The sequence below is a fragment of the Callionymus lyra genome, chromosome 2 (genome assembly GCF_982586985.1).
Source record: "Callionymus lyra chromosome 2, fCalLyr1.hap1.1, whole genome shotgun sequence".
Classification (NCBI taxonomy): Eukaryota; Metazoa; Chordata; class Actinopteri; order Syngnathiformes; family Callionymidae; genus Callionymus; species Callionymus lyra.
Genome location: NC_141819.1, coordinates 31965693 through 31992198, shown reverse-complemented (window position 1 = coordinate 31992198; position 26506 = coordinate 31965693). Strand labels below are relative to the sequence as shown.

Below are 26506 nucleotides of genomic sequence, written 5' to 3'. Positions count from 1 at the left end.
AAACAAATCTATTTGAATTAACTTCGGCCGAAACAAACTTGTGAAAACACGACAGCAGTTCTGAGGGAAATCGTTGGCGCGGATGTTCAAGCCCGACGTATTGTCCTTCAAGCAGAAGCGCTGGCTCAGCAACAAACTCGCTGAAGCCCTCCGCCCCGGATCAGATGCAGCAGTCGAAGATCCGGATTCAAAGAGCCGAGCTCCATCGACAGGCCGGCGAGTCGAACACAGAGAGGAGCCACTGGAGGTGAGCGAGACGAGTCCATCGACCCCCTGGCCCGGGAAGAGAGGGTTGGAGGGAAAGGGAAGGGATAAGAAAGAGGGCGGTCTCCCAGGTGCCGGCAACCGTTTTCCTAGACCATCTCCTGTTTGAAGTCCTCGCATGAGGGACTTCTGAGCGGGAGAGTGCTGAGTGCGGCAGAAAAAAGGCAATCGATTCCGGACAGCGCCGGGGGAGGAGGATCCGCCCCGAGCCACCGCCAGGATTCTCGGATGGAGATTGTCGGATTACTGCGGGAGAAGAAGGCCTGCGGCGGTCATCATGGTGGCACCCCCGTCGGATCAATGACCCCCGACGGAGCCGTGGACTCTCGGAGCGAACATGGAGATGAACAAAGAGATTTGAGGCTTTACAGGGAGACTCAAAACATCTGGTTCTGGTCGGTCGTCTTGCGTACGGGGGGCGGGTATGGAAGAGCATGCAGTATATTTGGTGGTTACATCAGCTATAGTCGAGGGCCGGACAGGACAGCGAAGGCTACTGGTGTTGAGTTACAAACAGGTAAATACAGTTCACAGGCACTACATCCCATCGTTTCCCATACATCGTGGATATGCTGGTTCTCTTTTCTCAGAAGCTGGCTCTGGAAGTGTCGAGTCTTGTTCGATTTTTACAAAGTGGATACCAAAAGTCCTTTTTTTTTTTTTTTTTGGAAGTCGGTGCATAGTTCTCATGCAGATTAGACTGCTATGCTCACAGACGCCGCCAGGAAGCATGAAAGTTCACTCGGATTTACTCCCCGTCGCTCGACTGGACGCTTAGCACCGTGTGATGGTTGAGGGAGGATGTATGAGTAGATCTGCTTCGAGGGAAGACTTGTCTTCTTCAAGTCTTCCCTCCCGTCCATGATCTCTGTGGTAAGAGGAGGCGCTAAACTCTTGCCTAAAGTTAGCATACAAAAAAAACACAACAACGCTTTTTAAGTGAAGAAAAAATTGAGTTTTTTACTAGAGCAAGATTGATTTCCAACTCCAAGACAGCAGGTGGTGCTGTCCTACGGCTTGTATGACGATGTTCCGTTTGACCACTTTTCTGTGCGTCGCGTAGACTGATTCGTAATTTCAAATGTGGATGAAAAGAAGTCGTTTTGTCGCCAGAAATCAACGGAAGTTTGGGTTTTAATAGTGCAAACTTATTTGGTGTAAACGCACCTTAAGAGTCACACTAGGGGGTCCTATGGTTGGAGTTGTCCACCATGGTCGGGGAAAACTCTACATCATCAGTAACATTTTCAAGAAATAGCGCCGTCCGCTGTTGCTACAGAGACACACTGCTTTTAGCCACGAGTTATTCTCGAAGCCCGATGACTTGATTGTTACGCTCAGACTCGTGGCCTGGTTCGCTGGAGGAATCGCCGAAGAGCGAGAAGCCAATCATTCGTTAAACCCTGTTTCCTGATGGTCTCCCTTAGAATCCCCAAATACCTCGAGAGATGAAGGGAAGATTAGTGGTGACGTTTTTTTGTTTGTTTGTTTTTACCGCGCTTCAAATCTGTGTAGGACACATATCTGTGATTGTGAGTTTAGTCATTCGTTGTTGTGTGTCTGTTGTGAGTTGTCGAACCTTAAAAATTGTATTTTTTGTTGTGTATAAGTGACTTTTTATCACTGGTGAATGTGTGTTGTAAATTCTTTCAGGGGCCACTTTGTAATATAGAGGTGTATTTCTTAATATTTTTTATTTGTGCCAATAATAGCATTTTTTAAAATTTTGGGTTGTGCTGAGTATATTTGAATTGGGTTTATTGATTTTCTGTTGTGTTTCACGTTACTGATGTTTCGTCATTTATTTTTTGCTAACCTGTAGTTTAAGTTAAGTGTTGTTTTAGTTGTTTTTTTCCAAATAGCTTTTTGTTGTGGTTAGTGATTAGTTTGCGTGATGAATGTTTTTTGTAGTTTGTTGATTTGTTTATTAATTATTCTTTATTGTGTTCAGTGACTTGTTGATTTGTTTATAGTTGTGTTTTTTGTTTGATTTTGTGGTTATTAGGTGTTATTTTTGTGACTTGTTATGTTTAGTGGCTATTTGTTGTGTTTAATGTTTTTTTCTTTTTTTCATTAGGTGTTGTGTTTATAACATATTATGTGATTATCTTAAATGTTTTTATTGTGTTATATCATTTTTTGTTGTGTCAAAAGATTGTCTGGTTGTGTAGCAGTGGGTTGTTGCATGTTAGGGGTGGCGTCGCCCGGCTCTCCAGGCTCAGAGGGAGAGCCGGGTCAGCGGGGTGAAGAAAGAAAGAGATGGAAAACAAAAAGAATCATGTTGCATAATCAAGCTGTTTATTTTCCTGCATGGAATGGTGAACACAAAAAGATGCCTGATGCAGTTATAGTCGCGGCATCCTTGGGCTGGCTAAGTCCTTGTCTCCTGCCTACAACTAAAATCTTCAGAAACAAAACCGCTCGTTTGTCTTTCCTCAGAATGACCTAAATTTAGCTTCAACACTGATGCAACAAAGAACCTTCAAACATACAGCATACTAGAACATCCATTTACAATGGTCTTATCTCCACAGCGCCCCCTATACTTCTTAAGTACAGGAACATGCCACACCATCGACAGAAGAGTCCTTAAATACAAAAGAGGGAGAGCAAATCAAGAGGATGAGGAAACAGGAAAGTTTTCAACTTAAGTCCAGTTCCCCGGGAAAACAAACCAGTTCTAGTCATGTGGCCTCGATACGACAATCAGAAAATTCACGACACTAGTTTGTCCTCGTTTAATCAACGTTACAAAAGTCCTGCGTTATAAAATAGGGCAGCATCAAATCAGTGTAATTAATAAAACTATACAACGTACAAACTCCCGGCCTGCCGCCCCGTCTCTTGGAGCTAAACTCTCTTCGCTGCTGTACCACAACTAAACGACACACAACACAAAATAAGAACACACACTGCCCAACTATTGCTTTTTTTTTCTCTTTCTTTAAAAAGGGTGCAATTTTGTCATCGTCTGAGCTCGAGCGCTCACTGATTAGAAGCCCGGCTTCGTGACACTTTTTAACTTTTAAAAAATGTCCGTGCAATTTTTTTTTTTCCTTTTATTCCCTTCGCTCTTTTTTTTTAAGCCCTGGAAGCTGTTTTTTTTTTTTCACCGTTTCATATTTAGTGCAGATAATCAGGGGAGTAATGCCCAGCTAAAGGGTGACAAACGAACACGCACAAGTGGAACGACTAAACCATCACAGTCTGACACGGAACAGACACCAGTTAAAAACAGAAACTTCTGCTGTTGGACGTTTTGAATCTTGTGCGCGATGGAGAAGAAGTTGGATTTGATTAAGGCTTGCTCGTGACCCAAGAGATACAAATTCAAGAGTTATCTGAAGGAAAAAAAATGCAAAACTGTGGCCGTCCGGCGGAGGTGTCCCTCCCCGGGTGACGGCGGCTCAGCTCGGCAAGAACATCACAGCGGGGCTGGCTTCATCATTTTTAGGGACCGACCACGGAGCGCCACGCCAGTCACGTGCACACCAACTTTGGTTGAACGGAAAAAATGAAACTCAAAAGGAAAAAAGACAGAAGTCGGCGCGAGTGCAAGCAGGTATTGCATATTTGAACGTCTTCCTTTTTCTGGGAACTTAAAGTAGCGCGATGATGGGAAAGACTCTTCAGAGCGAAGAACGAGAGCGAGTCTGTTGTTTAGTAAACCAGCATGAGGTTGTCGCGTCTGATCCAAGTGAACATTTGCTCCATAAAAACAGGACTAACAAGGAGCGAAGGATCTACGTCGAGTCCTTGTTCCGAGAATCTAGACTAGACTATTTTTATTCAGATAAATGCTAATAAGGCCGAGCTAACAATTCATAAAAGTATTCATTATCAGACTTCAATTTACACATTCAAATGCTAGCGTGCTAGCATAGCATTATTCTTACAAGTTAAAATGAGCAAAAAACGCGTTTATGCCCCTAGGAGTTTTATTATTCCAAAATAACTTTTAACCTTACCGTTATTTCCAGTCTTCATTTCAACTTCTAATTTAAAAAATGGCATTTTCCTGCCGAATACATTTTTAAAACGTCGAGAACATGTGTTGAGAGCTCACTGTATTAGCCTCATTAGCATTAGCATCGGGCGCTAAGTTTTGATCTTAAATAAGAATATTAAGTCCCTTTCAGCATAATTTCACATTAGCTTATTCCATTGGCTGGTTTTATTTTTAAACTTTAAAATACAGTTGGCTTCTATACATTAAAAAAACAAAAACAATTTAAGATTCTTAAAAGAGTTCAAACCTTTAAAGTTTCACTTCAGAGTAAAGTAAGTGAGAGAATAATCCATAACAGTCTTTAAACAACAACATATTTTGGCAACATTGAAAATCAGTCTTATTTAGCTGTTTAGCTTTTTCACTGTTAACAAGAAATGACATTTTTATTAATGGGTTCATGAAGCCCCAGCATTTATGGCCAGCTAAGAGCTAGGGGTGAATTGGCCGGACGTTTAGCTTATCTCTTAGTCTTTTACACAGTTTAAATACTATGAAGTGCATTCTCCCTATTTTGCAACATCACATACACATTTAAAATCATTTTGATTCAACTTTTTCGGTGCAAATCTTTTTGCTCAATGTGGTATTTACATATCAGGCAAATCTATGAATCTAAGTTGCTTGTTGTTTTTAAAAAAATGTTTTATTATGTTTTATAAGCAGTTAGCATTGTTTAATGCCTGTAGCCCTTAAATTACTTAATCAAAATGAATATTGTTTTCATTTCTGCTGAGTTATTTTTTGAAAACAGCTTCCTTCCTTAGCTCAGTTTTAGAAGCTTCTGTTAAGCTTCTGCTCACTTGCTCACCTGACGACAAGAGCTCAGAGTTGGACGAACTATTCTTCTAGACTTCTGCTGTAACGCGTCAATCTCATGCTCGCTTCCTAAACACCCTCAGACCCTGACCTGAAAACAGAATGCGGCGAAAATAAAAAAGGGAATCAAAGTTAGACGATGACGGTTAGCATTTCTGAGAATAACTGCGTTCCTCCCTAGGTTCAGACGTTAGTCGCTTCAGTTACCGACAAAATGGAAGAAAAAACTCTCCGCGTCGGATCTGGTAGAAACCTCGGGGACCGGAACGTAGCTCAAGGCACATTGATGAGGAACAAGTTCTTGTGATAGATGGTGACGACATGAGAAGCAGAAGTGATCAGTAGCTGGAGGGGAAAAACAAAATTTTAAAAGAGAGGGCGAACGAGAAGAATGGAGCGATGTCGAGAAGCGAAGAGAGCTGGTTGTTTGTGAGGCCCTCTAGTGGCCAAAATAACAGACGGCTGCTGGCGAGTGCCGAGCTTTACAATATAGTGTCTTTATCTCACTAACTACGTCGTCTATGAAAAAACTCTGTCACTAACACTAGAACATGCATTTTTTTTGTTCTTTTTTTTCAACATTTTTCACTTAAATTCACTTTTGTTCGACGCTGTGGTGTGTGTGCGCGTGTGTGTATATATATATTTACCGTATTTATATATATATTTATAGTATAGGAAAAGGAAAAATAAAAGTTGCATGTGAAGCGTCGACGATGGACGAAAGCTTCCGGAGAGTTCGAGGCCACGCCCCTCCTGATTACGCGCAGGAATAAGTGCTTCCGATTGGCCGGAGCCTCTAGGAGACTCGGCCGCTCCACGGGCCGGCCCACGACTGACCCGTTCAAGATTATCAACACAAACTGGGGAAATCCCTCTGATTGAAGCCCGATTGAACTAATTGCTACGTACTTTTAAAGTCAAACCATGTGCTCATCGCAATAACTTAACCGCTAGGCGCTAGCTTTTTTTTTTGTCAAACAAAAGTATTGATTGTATTCAAGAATCTTCTAAAGGGTTGTTTTTTTTTTAAAACTAACAACAAAAAGTGAATACAGCTCCCCTTATTTCTCTCAAGGCTTATCTCTTTTGTACCCCAATATTTTAGAGTCCCAGAGGTGTAAGTGGACTAGGAAGAAAAATATATATTTATATATACTTTTCTACAACCGTCTCCAACCAGCTATCTTACAAAAAAGATTCAGCCAACAAACAAATTGCACTTTCCTCAGGATCAATATTCCACTGGTGGTCGCTCTCGGCCCCCCCATTTGCCCGCGTGATGGTGCAGCTTCACCCAGACTGGTGGATGGATATCAGAAAAGAAGATGGCGGCTAAGAGAAATAAAAACAGGAAAATAATCGATGAAGACTCCCGGACAAGCTTCCTGGCGTAGGTGACCCCTCCTCCTCTCGGTAGTTCCTTTGACTCGTCTGTCCGTGTACTAGGAAAGAGCCTTATGTTCCACCGGCCACCAGGGGGCGGGCTTGAGCGAAGTCCATCCCAGATTGGGGAGGAGCGTTAGCTGGTGGTATCTATTCCAGGTAACGCCCTACGGAACCGTCGTGACCGCGATGATTGGAGAGAGTTCCACCCCCCACCAGGGGGCGCTCTCAGTCTGGCTTCTCTCCCGAGAAAAAAGAAAGAAGGTTCGTCCTGAAGAAGGTCATTAGGGTCGGCGGGGCAGAGGATCGGGGGTCTGGCACTATATACGGACATATAAACCATATGTCGGCAGGAAGTCTCGAATATACAAAGAGGGTGTTTCACACCGAAGAGGGTCGGGGGGGTCGGGGTCGATCCGCTGTAGCCATGCTGATGCTGCTGAGTCTGGCACTGATAGGGGCGGAGTCACGGGGGCGAGACAGGGCTCTCTGTCACAGCTGGCGTCAAAGTCGGAGGAGGAGGAAGGATCTTCAGCGGTCCGTCAGACAGGTAGGTGCAGGAGGGAGGGGCCTCGGAGGTCTATCCCAGGTACCACTGCGGGGGGAGACACAGGACACGTCAGCTGACATGCACACATCACACACATTGTTTGTTTAAAATAAAATAATCAGCGCCCCCTAGCGGCAACGCAGCATGACTAGAATAGTCCAGAGGTATCAGAATGAGGGAAGTTGCGGATTATTTTATTCAAATAAAATGAGTTTGTTTGTCTTTGCAACTGTATATCAAAGTTTTCTCGTGCCTTGTGGGAGGTTATGGTGATGTTACGTTTTTAAATAACTTGTACTAATAAATCATATTAAACCTTTTACACATAACAAGGGCATTCATAGCGAAGATGTTCGAACAACAACAACCGTATTCAATATCCTCAAGAAACCCTTGAAAAACATGTCTGACTCCTCAGACGTTCAAGAAGCCGGTCTGAGCTATCGAGGGCTTTGTTTTTTAACAATCTTTCAAAATGGCTCTTTTTCAGGCGGAAGCTGCAGATCTCAGAAAAGAAAAATATGGCTTTCGACAGCAAGAGAAAGATTGTTTTGAAAACAGAAAGAGGAAGTTTATTTTTACTTGCACAAAACATCTGAACCTTTTCTCCATTTTTCTGAATAATATATTGGATACTTCTTTGCTAATACATCAAAGTAAGATAAATGTATTGTCAAGCGAGCACAATACATTATATACAACAACTGGGGTGAAGCAAAAGAAGGGAAAAAACATATTTTTTTCAATTTACTCTGAAGGACATGGAATTATTATTATTTACCTTTTGGTAAAATAATTTCAATAAATGATATCAAGAATTTAAGTAGTAATACATATTTTGAAAAAAACTCTCAGAATGTGGCCCCTGGGCAACATTTTGCTCAGAGAAATGCAATTGAAGCCATTCCACCAATCCCACTGACCCACCACAGAGCGCCCCCCTGAGGGCACCACACAAACTCACCTAACAGGAAAGTCGCTGACTCTGCCGTTTAATACTTTTTACTGAGCTTGGGTTTTTTGGGTGAATCTTTACACCATGAAAGTGTCACTTTTTCCTGTGTGTGTGTTTGTGTGTGTGTGTGTGTGTGTGTGTGTGTGTGTGTGTGTGTGTGTGTGTGTGTGTGTGTGTGTGTGTGTGTGTGTGTTTCTGAGGCATCCATCTTTGATCGTCAGCTATTGATCGTCGGGGACAGGACAAGTTACCGTTCCCAGTTCAAGTACATCGCTGCGTTGCATCATGTCTGGTTGCTACGGACGACCAGACGGCCCGGGACGTGACCGCCATCACCAAGACAACCACACCCCTCCTACTCTTTATGTCTATACATCCACCCTGTCCCGTCCACGCAATTTAGGAAATGTACGATGAACTGTGTGTGTGTGTGAGTGTGTGTTGCAGGTTTGTGTTCACTCAGACCTCACTTGCTCCTGACTCGTTGTAATTCTATTGCTGTGTGTGTGTCTGTGTGTGTAGTAGTGATAGAGGAGAAGACTGGAAGGTTAGTTTTTAATCAATACAACTTGCTGACGCTAGGACTTTTTCTCGCTCGCTCCCTCTCCCCGCTGTCTCCCTGGATGTCTCTCGCCCGCTCGCTCGCGGCCTGCAGTGCAGCGACTCCCTCTGTCCTGAGAGGACTCGCCGAAGATGAAACTCTGGGCGTCCAGACGCTCCCTGCGTGCGTGGTAACATGACCGCACGGACGCCGACAGCTGGGATTCAGACGGCGGACGGTCATCGAGCGCGAGGGAGCGTCGGGAACGTGTCTGAGGATTTATTTTTAGGGCAGGAGAAAGTTTCTGGAGTTTTACACGACAAGCTACAAAACACGACTGTGATCAACCTCACGCCAACGTCAACTGTCAAACTTTATATTCCTTCATCATCTTTTGCTGTGTGTTCATGTTTTCTGCTGATTCGGCTGGACTGACACAGGTGTTACTGCTGATCTGAGATGATTTGATGACTGATTTCACTGACACACACACACACGAAAAAAGAGTGTGTAATCTGAAGAGCAGGGTTCGGGTGAAGGGCACCAGGGAGCACGAGGCGGCGACTGTCGTTGGTTCCCGACTCTTTAAATGAGTTCAGATCACGTAAAACACCTCCAGCATCCACTCTTTCTCTCCACCCGTTGCATCTCTTTGTCTCTCGCCCAGACAAGAGCCGAGTCAGCACATCTGTGACACGCACTTACAGACTGGATGAGTCATGGGGTGGGCGTGGAGCATGTTCTGCGCGTCAGGGTGGTTTCACCTTGAAGACGGCGTGCGAAGAGGACGACGGGACTGACGCACACACTCGGACACGCACTTTAACACAAACCAAGAATACTCACAACATTTTGATTCATCACGTCACGTTTCAACGATCCAAGACATTGTTCCGTGTGTGTATGGCACAAGTTACAATACTGACGCTGCACACAAGTTGGCACCAGACGATGCCAACTCCCTCCCTCCATCTTGGTTGCCATGAGCGACCGCCGTCGTCGCCCAGGACAACCACCACGCCGACCCTGGTGGGCACCATGCCTGCTGCACTCAGACAAAGCCAGTGCCATCTGCCCCCCCCACACACACCCCTCAAAAAACACCTATAGAGCTCCAGCACACACACACACACACATGCACAACGGAATGCACAGACTGTCCAGTCGGGTCGCCATGGCGATGTGAGGCGGGGAATGTTTACTGTACTCTCCCAGGGTTCTCTCTCTCCCGAGCGTCGACCGCCCAGGGTGACTTTTGTTCCGTCTTTTTAAGTGCGTGTGTAATTATGTTGTGTTTGTGTGTGTGTGTCCAGCTCAGGGGTCACACACTGATGCAGCAGGGCTCTTCCTGTCACTCAACAAACTCTGGGCACCCTCATTATCCCAAACACTTTCAACCTTTAGGCCCGAATCACTCTCTTATGAGGGTAGACAAAACCATCACACAATCGTGGGATGGTCGGACACACAAATCACATGAATATATAACACAAGTTCAGAGAAGACACGATTGTGTTCGTCGTTAAGAAGGGAAACTTGTATAGTTAGCATTACAAGCATCATAACCCGCCGCCGGAGATAGCAGAATAAAAATTGGCAAAAATTTAGAAAAGGAGGAGAGACAAGGTCCAGGTTTTATATAGACAACACAGTGTGTTTCGGGGTTACCTGTGGCTGCTGAGGGATGTTGAAGCCAGGGTCTCGGGGGCCCACGCTGACAAACCGTTGGGCAGGAGACGTGGTGGGGGTGGAGTAAGCTGTAGGTGTGAAGACAGTAAGCGAAGCATCAGCACAAGCGGAAAACTATTCGATTAATGATAATGATTAAAATATACTCAATTCTATTAGCGTGACCATCACAACCCTCACATGATCGTTTAACGATCTTTGATATATGCCAGACCTGTAGGTGGTGTTGTAGTGCAACAATAGAGGAAAAGGTGTGACCAATAAAAGCTCATGTGCTGTTTAAAAGCAAGACTGGCGAGAAAAGTGAAACTTTATCTTGCTTATAAGTGTTAGTCGACGATTACGGCACTACAAGTCAACTTTTAAAAACTTTGACTAAAGAAGTCATGGTTGTTATCCGTTTAAACACCATCATGAGAACACAGTCTGAAGATTCAAGCTAAAAAAAAGGAAGTTCACTTCTCCTCGTAAACTTTGAAACTGGCCATGTGAGGCTGAAGTTTGGAAAGTGAGCAACAGCTCAGAGAAGGAATTAACAATAAACATGCTCCTGTTGTGTTGGTGTGTGGGCAGGATTAGCTACGTTGGCAATAAACATGTTTGTTTATGCCAAAAGAGATTTATCGATGCCTGAAGTCACATTATAATCCCACTTTTACTTTATTTCCTCTATTTTCGTTGAAATAAATATAATTTTATTTTTAAGCAAAGAGCCACCGGGGAATCTTATCGGTCGGGGACTCACTCGGTGAGGTGGGAGAGTTGCCTCCTCCATCGGAGGAGGTGGAGGGCGGCTTGGCGTCGACGGGCAGCGGGACGGGACGAGCCATCGGGGGAGGCGGCGGTGGGGGGAGCATCGGTGTGGGCAGGAAAGGGTTGTGGACCTTTCCCTGCGAGCTACCGTTGGGCTGAAGGAGGAGAGAGAGTTTGTTAGGACGCCATCGACACACTTAGCACAAACATTATTTTGATCACAATTGTATAGATTCAAATAATTCTTTTTTTTAAATTTACAATTAACATGCAAATATTGACATCTTCCAGAGGTTAGATGGCAGAAGTCATTACAATGAAATCCTGTGACATCCTGCTGATGACTGAGGATGAGAGGATACAGTTGACTCCAGTAGCTGTTAAAGCAGATGTTTGGGACATATTTTCGTTTCAACACAAATTGAAGCAGTAACTCGTCAAGAGTCATGTAGACTGTATATTCTGCACCAGAGTCAAGTACTCTGAGAATACTACAAGTATATCCTTGTTCCCATATTATCACAATATATCGTAATGCTGCCCCTGTATCTTGATACATAGCTTGTTGCTAGATTCTTGCCAATAGGTCTTTACATGTACATGTTTTTTTGTCTATGTAAGGATATGTTTGTATATGCTTGAGTTCTGTGCTTGATTGTTTGCATGTGTGTGTTTGTACGTGTGTGACGTCATCTCTTCATCAGATGAGGCAGGTCAAGTTTTAGTTTTTATGACATCTGCTAAACACAAAAAAGTGTGTGTGTGTGTATGTGTGTGTGTGTGGTTCGGCGGCGGTGGAGGGAGTATTGATTCAGTGTCTAGACGCAGATATATCAACTATCTCGTTGCAGACAGGAGGCCACACACACACACACATCTGCAGTGACTTCAGCTCCAGGCCTGCACACAGAACCTGATCTTCGCACAGGCAGGAAAACCCGACGTCGGTGTGTTTGTGTGTAAGACAAGAGTGTGTGTGTGCGATTGCTTACGTTGAGGAAGCCCACCTGTCCGGCCTGCTGGGCGGAGTCAGGACAGACCAGCTGGACGAACTCCTTGAGCGTCTCCTGCGGGTGATACCTGATGGCCGGGTGAGAGAAGTAGGACCCGGGTTGCTGCAGGATGGGGGAGGAGGAGAAGTGCAGGCTGGATGGGGGGGCATGGGGACTCGCTGTGAGGAGGGGGAGACAGAGAGAGAGAGAGAGAGCATTATTAAGAGATTGAGGAGTGGGTGAGTCTTCACTGACGGGTGTCATTTCAGGTTGATTACATGGGGCGGGGCTTCACATGCAGAATCAGGAAGACGGACAGACAGCAGATGAAACAGAAATCATCAATCAGAGGAGGAACTCCTTCCTTCCCTCCCCTACATCACTTTCTCTTATACCTCAACATCCCTTCACTTTCCTCTGCATAAGGATGTCACTCCTCTTTCAAACTTCCACTTCTTCTTCCCTCTTTCACTGCTGTTCTCCTTAGTCATTTGCTACCACGTCTCCTCTGCTTCAACCCTCCTTTCCACTGCTCCTGCTTCCATTAAGACCTCCTCTTTTTCTTCTCATCCTCCTCAGTTTGTAGCAACATTTCCCCTTTAGTCCCGATAAATCAAAAGAAGGGCTGAAGAAAAAGAAACAATGACACAATGATGAAAACCTGAAACGATAATTGAGGACTATATAAAAAAAAAGAAAGATGAATAGCTTATTAAAAATGTATATATAAAATAAACCGTTCTGATATACACTTTATCTAAAGCATAATCAGTAACTTCATTGTAAAGTTTTATGGCCACACCTATCCAGGGAAAGGGCCAGATGTGGACCCCGGACAGATCATCGACAAGTTCTGTTCTCAGGTCTTCCTTCATTTCTTCTTTCGTTTCTCTCATCATATTTGCATTACTTCACATAAGAAACGAAAAACCCTTTTTTCCAATAACCTATACCTCACACTGCTGCTCCTCTCATCCGTCCTCCCTCTTGTCCTGATTACGTCCCTCCTTTCTTCCTCCTCCTCTACTCTTGAATGTAATTAAGCCTCTAATTGGTCTAATATTCTCTGATTGCTCGTTAGTGGATGAGGCCTCGTTAAGGGCTGTGATCTATAGGGCCGCGAGGAGGAGGCGAAAAAAAGAAAGAGAGGAAGACATCCCAACTGAGGAAGAGAAGAGATAGAGAGATAGAAGCAGAGAAAGAGAGAGTAGGATGGAGAGTTAAAGCTGCTGCACTAATTCACTTAAAGTCCACTGTGATTTATCACTCTGACAATACACACTGACTCTGGGTGTGTGTGAGTTTGTGTGTGTTTCTGTGTGTGTGCACGTGTTTCTGTGTGTGTGTGCGAGAGTGTGTGTGTGTGTATGTGTGTGCCCTGTGGCCAATGTATTTACAGTAATCATTGAATGGATGGTTTTCCCCGGACTCCAGTGTATGTGGTCAGTACATAGATTGTGTGTGTGTGTGTGTGTGTGTGTTTGTACAATCAACAAAAATACTCAGAATGTAATATACAGAGAAAGAAGTTATTCTTCTTGATGTACACGGGGGTGAACCATCGTTTAGGAACGTTCAAATATTGTTGATTCTCTTCATTGGCACGTGATCTGATTCCAGGCAAGGATCCTCCCTTACTGTGACCTTGGAATTGAGATGGACTGATTCAACCACACGAGAAAAGAAAAAGTCATGAATCACATCGATCGGCCGAAACATTATGACCACCTCGCGTGTGTATGTCAGACAGAAGAATCAAAGTGCCACTTTGTAAATTACCTCTGTGCCTGAGTCACTCTCCTCCTCCCCTCCTTTCTTATCTCCCTCTTCCATCTCCTCCCTCAGCCTCAACTTTTTCCCTACGACCTTCTCCCCCTGCATTCTCAAGCTTCTCACTCCTCTGAGGTGGAAGGCACAGGCAGATGAGCGGATGAATTAATCGGAGGATTAAGTCGATGCCTGTTGCTGCTCAGATGTGTGAGCAGCAACAGGCGTCGACCCCGGAGCCCCCCCCGGCTCCTCCATCAGCTCCCAAATCATCTTCTATCCTCTAATCTGCAGCAACACCAGCAGGATTAACTCCCACACCCTTGGAAAACACTTAGAGATGAAAATGAAATATTCCACCTACTGCCCCAGTCACAGTCGGGGAAGTCAGATCTCAGATTTGGAGGCAGAAGAGTGAAGTCATCAATCAAGTCTGACGCTGGCAGTCGAAAATATGCTTCTTTACTAATATTGAGATAAGTTTTTATTACTTAAGGAGTCGAGGTTAGGAAAAAACGAAGGGGCAAACCCTGATGCACATACACACTCAAACACACCTAATCAGATGCTAGTACTCACAAATCTTTATAATATACGCATAAACACGTGCAAACAAACATACACAAACACACAATCGCAAGTAAACACACTCATACACGCTCAGACACACACCACAGGTGTGTCTCTCTCTTCCAACCTCAACCTGTTTCTATTGTCGACACAACGCACAGCAGTTGATGGGGGAGGGTGGGTGAGGAGGTGGGAGGGGCTATGGGATGGTTTCGGGTCAGACCGCCTCACCTCGAGGTCCAGCAAAGGCGGGCCGCTGCTGCTGGTGGTGAGTGTGAGCCGTTCTGGGGAAGGAGGAGTAAGAAGAGGAGGCAGCGCCGCAGAAACCTGACTTCCTGAAAGTCGGCGACGGCATCCCTGCCAAGAACGATGATGATGATGATGAAGACGAGGGTGTGTCACGCTGTCTACATTTCTTAATCCTCATAGAGGAGGAGCAGCAGCCACTCTTTTAGTGGAGACTTTGGAAATATATTTATGTTGAAAATCTGGACTTCTTTATGGAACCTAACATTTCTAATGTTAAAACATCTTTGGAAATGTTGTTGTTTTTATTGAATAATTTTGTAATAAATATGACATTTAGATTTTTTTTAAATTATTGGTATATCAACTCCATGTGTATTTTTGGCAAATAAAGAAAATATTGCTTTATTTTTAATATATTACAACACAAGTGCACCCAATCATTTTATGCGGCCAATGACAGTTAATCGAGATTAATATTAATATATGATAAGATATGGAACAGAGATAATTATATATTATAATATCGGTAATTGTTTAAAAAAAACTAAACAAAAACCTCACCAAAAGGTGAATTTTTGTTAGGAGGTAGCGATATTTGTCTGGCCCATTGTGTGACTGAATTTTACATCCCTGTAAAAGAATGATGAAATTCTGCAGCAGGTGCCACTTCGAGGGGCGGGGCTTGGATACGAGGGGAGGGGCCTCGTGGTGACATGCAGGAGAGAACAGGAGGACGAACTGAAAGGATGAACTGCTGAAGATTTGTCATATGAGGATGACACAGTGTACATTTATGCTCCAAACATTCACTCTTCCATCAATCATTTTCATCCATTCATTCAACACTCCTTCATCCAGTCTGTTTCTCATCCGTTAACCTGTCCATGTGTCCACCCAAACACCTGCAGTCTGTCCATCAATCCATCAATCTGCTAATCCTTCCGAATGACTTTGACTCTCAAACTTTCTTCAACTTCAAGTCTTCAGCTCTGCTACTGTAGCTCACACGCTTCCTCAGATCAGAAACATCAGGTAGTCACACAGGTGGTCTCGACCCCTCCCCCCACTCATATATAACAGTTATTGAATGCACAGCAATGATGATGATGTCATCAGCATGCAGCCAGGTGGTTGGACATGCGGGGTGGGAGGTGTGAGTACAGGAGAGAAATGATGGACGCTTCACCGACAGACCAGGAGGAGGAGAGACGGGAGGAGTTCTCTCCTCCAGGATCACTCAGAACAGACAAGAAGAAAGGTAGACAGGAGGGCAACACACGGGGAAACGAAGGAGTCCAAACACATCACAACACTGAACCGAGAGCATCTGGGTGTTGGCCCAGCAGGGGGCGCAGATGAAGAGGAGGAGGAGGAGGTGGAGAGACGGGTTTACAGACAGAAAAATAAAAAAGCGTGAGCACAGTCTTTACCTTGTCGGGAGATGAACGAGCTAGCTAGCGAGCCGCGCAGCTTATATCCAGCTTTCCAATGCAAGACGCAGGAAAGAAGGAAAAATAAAAAAGGAACCAAAACAAAAAAAAGAGAAGGAGAAAGAAAGAAGAAAAGCAGCATGAATACACTGGAGGAGGAGAGAGAGATGGAGGCAACACTTCGTAATTAAGTCTTCAACTTAAAGACACACTCGTACACATTCACTCCTTCCTGCTTCTGACACTTTTCTTTCTTTTGACCTTTTATTTTGACCTCTATTTACTTTTCTTCTACACAAAGTTTTAATTTTAATTTTGATCTTTCTCAGGTTTTTTAAGTTGAAGCTAGTAATTCTGGTTATTGTGGTCATTTCTTGTTTTGTCATGGACAACTATTTTCTTAGTTAACGGTTTCTCACAGTTTATTCTTAAGAATAAAGAAAGATGAAAAGGATTTTATGCCTTGTATGCAGCGTTTCATTCAAAGATACACTGTTTGTGATAGATACTTGTTTATGAACGGATTCAAGTTAGCACTGGTTTGCGCCAGCTGGGTTTCTACTATTACCAGAACTTTAATTTATTATTATTAAAATAGCTTCTGCATTCCTTAACGTTTCCAATATCTTTTGTACACAATATTTGAGAATAAAATCACAACAGCTTTTGTTAAATCATTTAAGATTCAAATGTTGGAGAAACAGGACATTTACCGGATAAGGTTCTGTTCTTATATTCATTACTTTTTAAAGGCTACTTGATGGAAAATGGCTGCAGCTAACCTGTGCTAGCTAGCATTAGCTAACAAACAAACATAGAGCTAAGTGTTTAAACAACAATGTTTCTGATTCCTGAGTTTCAAATTTATCTTGATACAAAAACATCAACACTGACAAGAATTTAAAACTGTTTCTGAAAGCAAAAAACAAGACTTACAGCCTATATTTATCTAAAACACCAGAACAGATTAGAAACACTAATTTAATATAAGTCCAGAATGGGAAATGTATCATTTTAGGTCAAGAATGGTTCTCATCCTCTTTTAGAGTTGGAAAATCCAATTGATCTTTTTTTTTTAATTATTATTTTTGCATTTAAACTGCTCTTACTAAGTCAAAAAGTAGTCATGTTAACTAACTGACGTTGAAATTGTACTTTATTTCAGTAAAAGAGAATTTATCAGCAGATGTTTTTAACATGTTTTACAACTGTAGTTGTAGAGAGAAAGTTGGTCAGTGGTGTCTTTACCATCTTTAAATATCAATTCATCTTTACTGTGCTTACAAATACACCAGTCACACACACAGACTCAGTGTTTCCACTCTCTCTGCTGTCACATGAAAGCATCGCTCCGTCCCACTGTGGAGCGGCAGGTTAAAGGTGAGATGTATGTGTGTGTGTGAAGAGGGGGTCGTGTGTGTTAGGCGGCAGCGTGTTATCAGAGAAAAAGCGAGCAGGATGGAAAATGTGGTCGCCGCAGCGACGAGTACCTGGCTCCACGTCGTGCCAGCTGCTGGCCTGGCTGCCGCTGCCCGGAGATCGACCTTGACCGGGGTAGTAGGACTCCTCGCCGGGGCTGTCCACGTCCTCCTCCATGCACTTTATCCTCTTGGCCGAGCTGAGGGAGACACGCTGGTCAGTCCTATCCCCAAGCTTACTGTCATCAGCGTGTCCAGCATCACACAGGACACTCATTCAAAAAGACTGTGTCAACAACTTCCTGCGTACTGTCATCAGCTCCGTGTTTGCAGAGACGCTGAGCTCTTAGGTAAATAATCACATGATGTCAAGAGCGGAGCGGTTTGTGAGAAATAATGGTGACCTTACGCCCCTCCGTCCAAATTTCCCAATCTCCAGATGTTTTCCCTGACAGTGCCGGAGTGTGTGTGATGATGTGTGAAGTGTATACAGTATGTATGAATGGACACTCTTTGACTTTAGTAAAGACTTTAAATATTTCCATATGGACCTGCATCAGTGCCTCGCAGCGCTGTGTGTGTGTGTGTTAGTGTGTGTTTGTGAGAGAGAGAGAGAGAGAGAAAAAGAGTGGGAGGTCTCAGGAGAAGTGTTCAGAGTCAAAGTGAGGGAGTGAGTGTAAAGGACACAAAGAGAAACACACACTATCAGTTAATCTCAGGCAGTGGTTCACGGTGTTGGTGTGTGTGTGTGCGTGCGTGTGTGTGTGCTACAGGGCAGGTATCTAAGCAGACAGACAGACGACTCTAGCGACCACATCGATTTAACAGAGGAGGTCAGGGCAAACCTGGCGAGTGTGTGCATGTGTGTGTGAGGACACACTATTTAATCTTTGAGGAGGAGGAACATGAAACAGTTAGAGCTCAGGAAACACACCCCGATTGCGAGTGTCTCTGCCTGCAGTCTGTAAGATGACCAGTAGGGGGCGACTTATCAATACGTGCATTTGTGTGTGTAAAATGTGTGAGTTGGCAGCGGAATAAAACAGAAATCAGGCAAAAATGATTTAACAGGGACTAACTAGTTTAAAATCGGCTTAAATCAAAGCACAAAGTACACATTTTAAACATTACCTGGAATAAATACATTTAGATTTAGATACTAAAGTAACACCAAACTTTAAAAAACATGCTTAAGTGAAGGTGAAATCTGCATTTTAAACGAAAAAAGCGACTCAATTACAGATAATTGAGCAAAAATGATTTACTGTCCACCTTTGATATTATTATTATATATGTGCAGGATTTGTTAAGTATTTTATTCATATACTTTATATAGGTTTGTGTTCTGAAATGGAGGGATTTCTTGTGTTTCTGTGTGTGCAAAAAAAGTTGCATTCTCTCTCTGTGTGTATGATTTCAGAGGTGTCTATGAAGGTATTTAAACCAGAAAAAGTAGTTGAAGTTCACTGTGTGTGTGTGTGTGTGTGTGTGTGTGTGTGTGTGTGTGTGTGTGTGTGTGTGTGTGTGTGTGTGTACCTGGAAGAAGAGGTGCTGGGCAGGGGTCTCCTCATGGCTCCTGGACTCATGCTGTAGTAGGAGGAGCTGTCCAGTTCTGCCAGCGAGAAGTTTGGACCGGTGCCGGCTGCGATCGGTGCTGAGGAGGAGAAAAGGTGAAAGAGCATTAGGTCAGATCAGAAGTCAAGGATAACCCAGTCGGTAACATTCCGTGAGTGAAGACCAGCTCAGGTTCATGTTTGAAGAGGAACAAATGTCAATCTTGAGGCAGGTTTGTGAGTCAGAAAATATCAGAACAGAAAATAACAAATGCAGCCTGATCTGCAGCTGGAGTGGACATTACCCATAACAGGTAAAAACTCCTACAAACAAACTTTTTACTGTCTACCCTCGACCATGTTTCTGATCCTCACTGGAGGGAGAAGTTTGAGAAGCTCTCAGAGAGACGAGTGAGGGAGAGAAGGAGCGAGACGGGCCGAAAGGGAGAGATGGCCCTTTGTTGTCAAACTCTCCAATTTATAAAATGCTGCTGAACAAAGGCAGCAATCAGCTTCAAACCCGGACATCCGTCTAGCCCCGCGCCTTCGGCCCCCCCCGCCCCCTTCTTCATCGCTTTATTGACAGAGAGCATGATGGTGTGATGGGATGAAAGAAGGAGGAGGAGGTGGAGGAAGAGCAGGAGGAGCAGCACTGACAGGACCTGGTGGGTAGTTTTCTGCTGAGCTCAGCACCCTGCGCTTGCTCGATCTATCACTTGCACCCTCTCTCTCTCTCTCTCTCTCTCTCTCTCTGCCCTGCAGTGATAGCTCTGGCCTCTCACGCACACATGCACACACACACACGCACACACACACACACACACACACACACACACACACACACACACACACACACACACACACACACACACACACACACACACACACACACACACACACACACACACACACACACACACACACATCCTGAGGTCTCCACTGTCTTCAGGTATGACTGGACATCTCAAGTGTTTCTTTAAATGATGTATCAATGAGTAAGAAGTCCTACGAGTCAGAAATAGATCAGCTCCCATATGTGACCTCTTGACCTTTTCTTCTGGACAAGGCGGTCAATTTGACTTCGACTTCTGCATTAGTCATGAGAATTGTTGTGAGAACTTCAGTGTTAAACTCACTGTTGCTCAGAGGTAGTTGACACTTTCTCGCCTGTGGTCGAAGTCGTGTCCAAAATAAAAACTCAAACGTTTGTTTCTTAACAGTCGACAAAAGTTAAAATGTTAAAACTACATTAATCCAGCTCTGGAACATTGTTCTTGTAAGAAAACTCAAATCAAAAATAGTCTTGATAGGACCACAAACTCGTATCAACACAAAGATGCTGCCGATTAATGACACTTTATCTGATCTGGATGCGGTCTGAGGACCACAAGTAGCCCTTTGTCTGCACACAGTTTTATCTCAAATAGTAAAAACCGCAACAACTTCAAAGTAAATTTGTTTGTCAAACAACATAAAGTGATAAACTGTAGACATTATTGTTCAGTTCGCCATGTAAAGTTATACGAAAAAGAAAAATCAAGATAAATTAAAGAAATACATAGAAATACGAAGCGTGAAGACTTGAAGAGCCAATCATCATGTTCAATTTTTTTTTTTTAAATGTGTTCCATTAGATAAAGGCAACAGTTCAAACAATAAGACAAAGCCTTTAATCCATAAAAAACTATACACAAACTATCGTTCTTTTACCAACTTATAATGTAGAATATTAAACAAAGAAGAAAATGAAAGGAAAACCTGAATGAAATAAAGCTGTTTGTTTTATTGTTACAACCCTGTTGTGTTTTCAAGTGTGTTGTTGTCCAGCTGTAACAGTTTGACTATTATTATCACTCTGGTGTTAATAATTAAAACTGCTGCGCATCTTTGTGCTATTTGTGCCGCGGTGCCCATATGGTGTTGGCACACAACCAGGTGTGTGTGTGTGTGTGAGTGTGTTGCCAGTGGCAGCAGAGGGCAGAAGGAGGGAGGGATGGATAAGAACTATACAGGCCTCCAGCTTTATTCATCTTTTCATCCTGGCATTGCCCTGCGACTGAGTGTGTGTGTGTGTGTCTGGGAGTGTGTGTCATGTGGGAATGCCTCCAGATGAAGGTACTAGCAGGTGCCAAGTGGGTCAGCTGCCTTCTTATCTGTTTGCGAGTATGTTAGTGTATCTCCGTTGATATATACGAGCGTGTGTGTGTGTGTTGGCAGAGCAGAGCCTTCATATAAACATAATCCCTAAATCCTAAGTCTAATATCAGCTCTCTTGACACGCTGGAAGAAAAACAGCACCAGTGCCAAGGTGAGCCCCCCGGCCCTACAGTCACACGTCTTCTTCTGCGTGTGTGTGTGTGAGTGTGTGTGTGTGGCAGATTGCTACAAGTGTTTTCAAACATCAAAGTGTTTGAGGAAGAATCCGTACATATAGCTGACTTGCGTGATCTTACACGCGACAGACGCGTTCAGATCCAGAACAGACCATGTTTAACTCACGACTCATGTGAGACGCTTCTGTAGCCGTCATGATAAAAATATATTTTCATTTACTACTTCTACTATATCACTTAAAATTGCCTCCACAACCCGATTGTAGCCAAGAAAATATCACATAAAAGTCGGTAACCCGTGGAGCCTGTTACAGGACAGTAAAAACACTCATCGTTTCAAACTTAATTTGACTTACAGTTCTTGTTTGATACTTTCAAGATGTCATGTCTGTATCTTGTTATCAACGATTGTTTGTTTCTTAGTATACCAAAAAATGTGTTAATATTTCGTGCAATTGCAGTAAACATGATGTAGCTCAACACGTCAGAGTGAAGTGGTGTTTTTTTGTGGGGTTCATCAAGGCATCATACTCTGTAGTAAATACCATATCTCGCTCTGATCGCCATCATGCACATGGTGTGTTTGTTTGTGTGTGCATTTATTGAGAAAATGCTTTTGACTAATTTTAAAAAGTTTTGATTAGTAAAAAAAAGTTTCGAGTAATTAAAAAATAATGAATTAGTAAGAAATGTTGTAATATATACATTTTGATTTTGAATAATTTTAATAAATACTTTTTGATAAATAAAAAGTTTTGATTAAGAAAACACTTTTTGATTAGTAAAGTTTATACAGTTTTGAATAATAACAAACGTTTTGATTAATGCAAAATGGGATTGATAAAAACAAATATTTTGGTTTATAAAAGTAGGGTTTGATAGATAAACAGATTAAAATACAAATTACATTAAAATTAAATTAAAAACATTTTTTTCTATATACATGTTTGATAAATAGACCTTTAAATTAAAGATAATAAAATGTTGGATCCTAAGTTCTTTATGCAAGTTTTCTAGCTGCAGTAAATATATAACAAAATCAAAATTATGTTTGAAAATCTGGTCAATCAATCAATCAATAGAAGTTAAGAAACAATGACTGATTAATAATCATCATAGCAGATATATGTGTTTTCTGTCACTCAGAGAAAAACAGTACACTTTGGCAATAAAAATAAGAATTCACAACTCAGGTCACCAGGACTCACTCATTCAGCATAATTGTAACCACATGCTACAAATGTTCACTCGTCCTCCTACAATGCACAGCAACACAAAAACTTTTTGGAGCAGCTGAACGAGTGAGAAGAAACTGGAGGAAGTGGTGGTGAAAGACAGACTGAGGGTAAGTCATGGGGGAGGTTTATTAGCAGACAGGAGAGAGGAAGGGAGGATGATTGAGGAGGAGAAGTCAGAATCCAGTCCGCTGAAATATACTGAAGTGACCAATTACATTTACAACAAGCTGCTACACTAACTGAAGCTGCTCTCTCTCCTCCTCTCCCTCGGCCACGCTCTCTCTCTCTTTGTGTGCCGCTTTAATAGGATATTGATCGACAGAGAGAGATTCGATTGGCCTGCCAGTGAATTGTGTAATGGCTGCACAACGCCAAGGTCACCCACTGTGTGTGTGTGTGTGTGTGATGTGTTCAATACCCCGTCTTTCCCCCTCTCATCTGCCCTGAGCCACTTCTCATCTTCTGGTCAGATACAGGCGTCACTCACCCCTGCAGACCTGACTCCACTCCCTGTCCAACTTTATTTACAACCACCGGCAGCGACAACAGGTGTGCTGCTCACTCCTTCACCCCGTGGTGTCCGATCTGGTCTAAAATAAATGTGCCTGCGTGGTGAGTTCAAGGGTCAAGCCTCAAGGTCTATGATGACGACCATTCGGGTGAACAAATATTGCCTTGAGATAAAAATCGAGTGTCTCTGGTCACAGTGGGACGTTTGAGTGTCACCGACATCAGAAAGATGGATGTCTGTGGTCACTTTAAGTGTCTATAGTGGCAGTAGGAAAGTGTAGCGTCTGTGGTTACTTCATGGGACCATGATGAGAGTAGGAGACGAGAGTGCCTGCGGTTACTTCCAGTTCATAAAAAGTTGGAAATTTGAGTGGTTCCCGTGGTTACATCTGTGACTGTGATGCCCGTAAGTAATTTGATTGTGTGTGGTTACTTCAATTGTAAGTGATGACAGTAGGAAAACAGAGTTGTGATGGTTAGTTCAAGTGTTTAGGATAAGAATTGGACAGTCATCATCTGTGGCCACATCATGTTTACACTGGTAACCACTGACACTCCACTGTCCTACTCTCATGAAGACACTTGAAGTAACCACTGACACTCCACTGTCCTACTCTCATGAAGACACTTGAAGTAACCACTGACACTCCACTGTCCTAATCTCAGCAAGACACTTGAAGTAACCACTGACACTCCACTGTCCTACTCTCATGAAGACACTTGAAGTAACCACTGACACTCCACTGTCCTACTCTCATGAAGACACTTGAAGTAACCACTGACACTTCACTGTCCTACTCTCATGAAGACACTTGAAGTAACCACTGACACTCCACTGTCCTACTCTCATGAAGACACTTGAAGTAACCACTGACACTCCACTGTCCTACTCTCATGAAGACACTTGAAGTAACCACTGACACTCCAATGTCCTACTCTCATGAAGACACTTGAAGTAACCACTGACACTTCACTGTCCTACTCTCATGAAGACACTTGAAGTAACCACTGACACTCCACTGTCCTACTCTCATGAAGACACTTGAAGTAACCACTGACACTCCACTGTCCTACTCTCATGAAGACACTTGAAGTAACCACTGACACTCCACTGTCCTACTCTCATGAAGACACTTGAAGTAACCACTGACACTCCACTGTCCTACTCTCATGAAGACACTTGAAGTAACCACTGACACTCCACTGTCCTACTCTCATGAAGACACTTGAAGTAACCACTGACACTTCACTGTCCTACTCTCATGAAGACACTTGAAGTAACCACTGACACTTCACTGTCCTACTCTCATGAAGACACTTGAAGTAACCACTGACACTCCACTGTCCTACTCTCATGAAGACACTTGAAGTAACCACTGACACTTCACTGTCCTACTCTCATGCAGACACTTGAAGTAACCACTGACACTTCACTGTCCTACTCTCATGCAGACACTTGAAGTAACCACTGACACTTCACTGTCCTACTCTCATGAAGACACTTGAAGTAACCACTGACACTCCACTGTCCTACTCTCATGAAGACACTTGAAGTAACCACTGACACTTCACTGTCCTACTCTCATGAAGACACTTGAAGTAACCACTGACACTCCACTGTCCTACTCTCATGAAGACACTTGAAGTAACCACTGACACTTCACTGTCCTACTCTCATGAAGACACTTGAAGTAACCACTGACACTCCACTGTCCTACTCTCATGAAGACACTTGAAGTAACCACTGACACTTCACTGTCCTACTCTCATGAAGACACTTGAAGTAACCACTGACACTCCACTGTCCTACTCTCATGAAGACACTTGAAGTAACCACTGACACTTCACTGTCCTACTCTCATGAAGACACTTGAAGTAACCACTGACACTCCACTGTCCTACTCTCATGAAGACACTTGAAGTAACCACTGACACTTCACTGTCCTACTCTCATGAAGACACTTGAAGTAACCACTGACACTCCACTGTCCTACTCTCATGAAGACACTTGAAGTAACCACTGACACTTCACTGTCCTACTCTCATGAAGACACTTGAAGTAACCACTGACACTTCACTGTCCTACTCTCATGAAGACACTTGAAGTAACCACTGACACTTCACTGTCCTACTCTCATGAAGACACTTGAAGTAACCACTGACACTTCACTGTCCTACTCTCATGAAGACACTTGAAGTAACCACTGACACTTCACTGTCCTACTCTCATGAAGACACTTGAAGTAACCACTGACACTTCACTGTCCTACTCTCATGAAGACACTTGAAGTAACCACTGACACTTCACTGTCCTACTCTCATGCAGACACTTGAAGTAACCACTGACACTCCACTGTACTACTCTCATGAAGACACTTGAAGTAACCACTGACTCTTCACTGTCCTACTCTCATGAAGACACTTGAAGTAACCACTGACACTTCACTGTCCTACTCTCATGAAGACACTTGAAGTAACCACTGACTCTTCACTGTCCTACTCTCATGAAGACACTGGACGTAACATAAAAGGTCCTTTAGGAGAATGTCAAATCAAAGTATTCTGCGGGAACATAACTGTGCAACTGGCCGGGGTCCGGCCGAGGGACTCGGTGAATAAACGATCATGTTACTTTAATGTAAGTGTCCAAGTTTGTTTGCAGAGGCATTCCTCACCATCTTGATTTATCTTTAATTGAAAAAAACTGGTTTAGTCAGCACTTTTAAAAGCTTTGTTGCCCTCTTCATACTTACATACATATGTTCCTGCACACACACACACACAACTCAGGTGCATTAGCTTTTAACTTTCAACTTGAAGACACACACACACACACATACACAGGCACACACACACACACCGGCACTCTAATCTATAAGTGATTCTTCCACAGCCGCATCGCTGCAAATCTGCTGACCACCACAATACACACAAACACGCACACACACACACACACGATGGAGAAAGGTTGTGTGCATCTGTGAGTACATTTGTATTCGCTCCACACAGAGTTTGTGCATATCGAGCGTGGTATTAAGATTCTCAAGTAAGATTAGAGTTCACTTTTACCAGCTTTTAATCTGGAACAGAACAAGAGCCGCTGAGTCGTGGACTTACATCCCTACGATCACGCTTTACACAAGACTAATTTCGTCGCAACACAGACGAAACAAAGTTGGGACAAACTTTGATCTCAAGTTCTTAGACCATAATTCTCGTGGAATTATATTGACGGGTCTTGATCAGGAGTTACGTTGTCATGGTGACAAGCACCAATCTATAGAGCTGCCAAAGACTTATTTTCCCTTTAAAAAGTAGCTCCACCTGTGGATCTTTAACCTCTAGTCCTAGTGTGTGTGAGTCTGATTCATACCATGAGTGTGTTTCTCATTAAATCTCAACATGAGTGTGTTTGAGCTAAAATGACTGTATGCATTTGATCACACTGGGATAAGTGTGTGTGATCGATGATGCTTTGAT

The 26506-nt window shown here is 43.3% G+C and overlaps 1 protein-coding gene across 4 annotated transcripts in view; it reads right to left on the bottom strand.

The window, feature by feature from the left end:
- Positions 1-2540: 2540 nt before the first annotated feature.
- nfia (nuclear factor I/A) overlaps positions 2541-26506 on the bottom strand; it is a 140433-nt gene continuing 116467 nt past the window's right edge. For 2 of the 4 annotated variants that reach the window (XM_087784679.1, XM_087784682.1), the window contains exons 5-11: positions 18929-19046; positions 17465-17592; positions 15975-16025; positions 11959-12137; positions 10959-11121; positions 10193-10281; positions 2541-7073 (exon numbers count right to left, since the gene is read on the bottom strand). In XM_087784679.1, the coding sequence (XP_087640805.1) occupies positions 7059-7073; positions 10193-10281; positions 10959-11121; positions 11959-12137; positions 15975-16025; positions 17465-17592; positions 18929-19046 (743 nt within the window). In that variant the 3' untranslated portion in view covers positions 2541-7058. The remainder of the gene's footprint in view (positions 7074-10192; positions 10282-10958; positions 11122-11958; positions 12138-15974; positions 16026-17464; positions 17593-18928; positions 19047-26506) is intronic. The other 2 variants (XM_087784680.1, XM_087784681.1) reach the window with 2 other exon arrangements.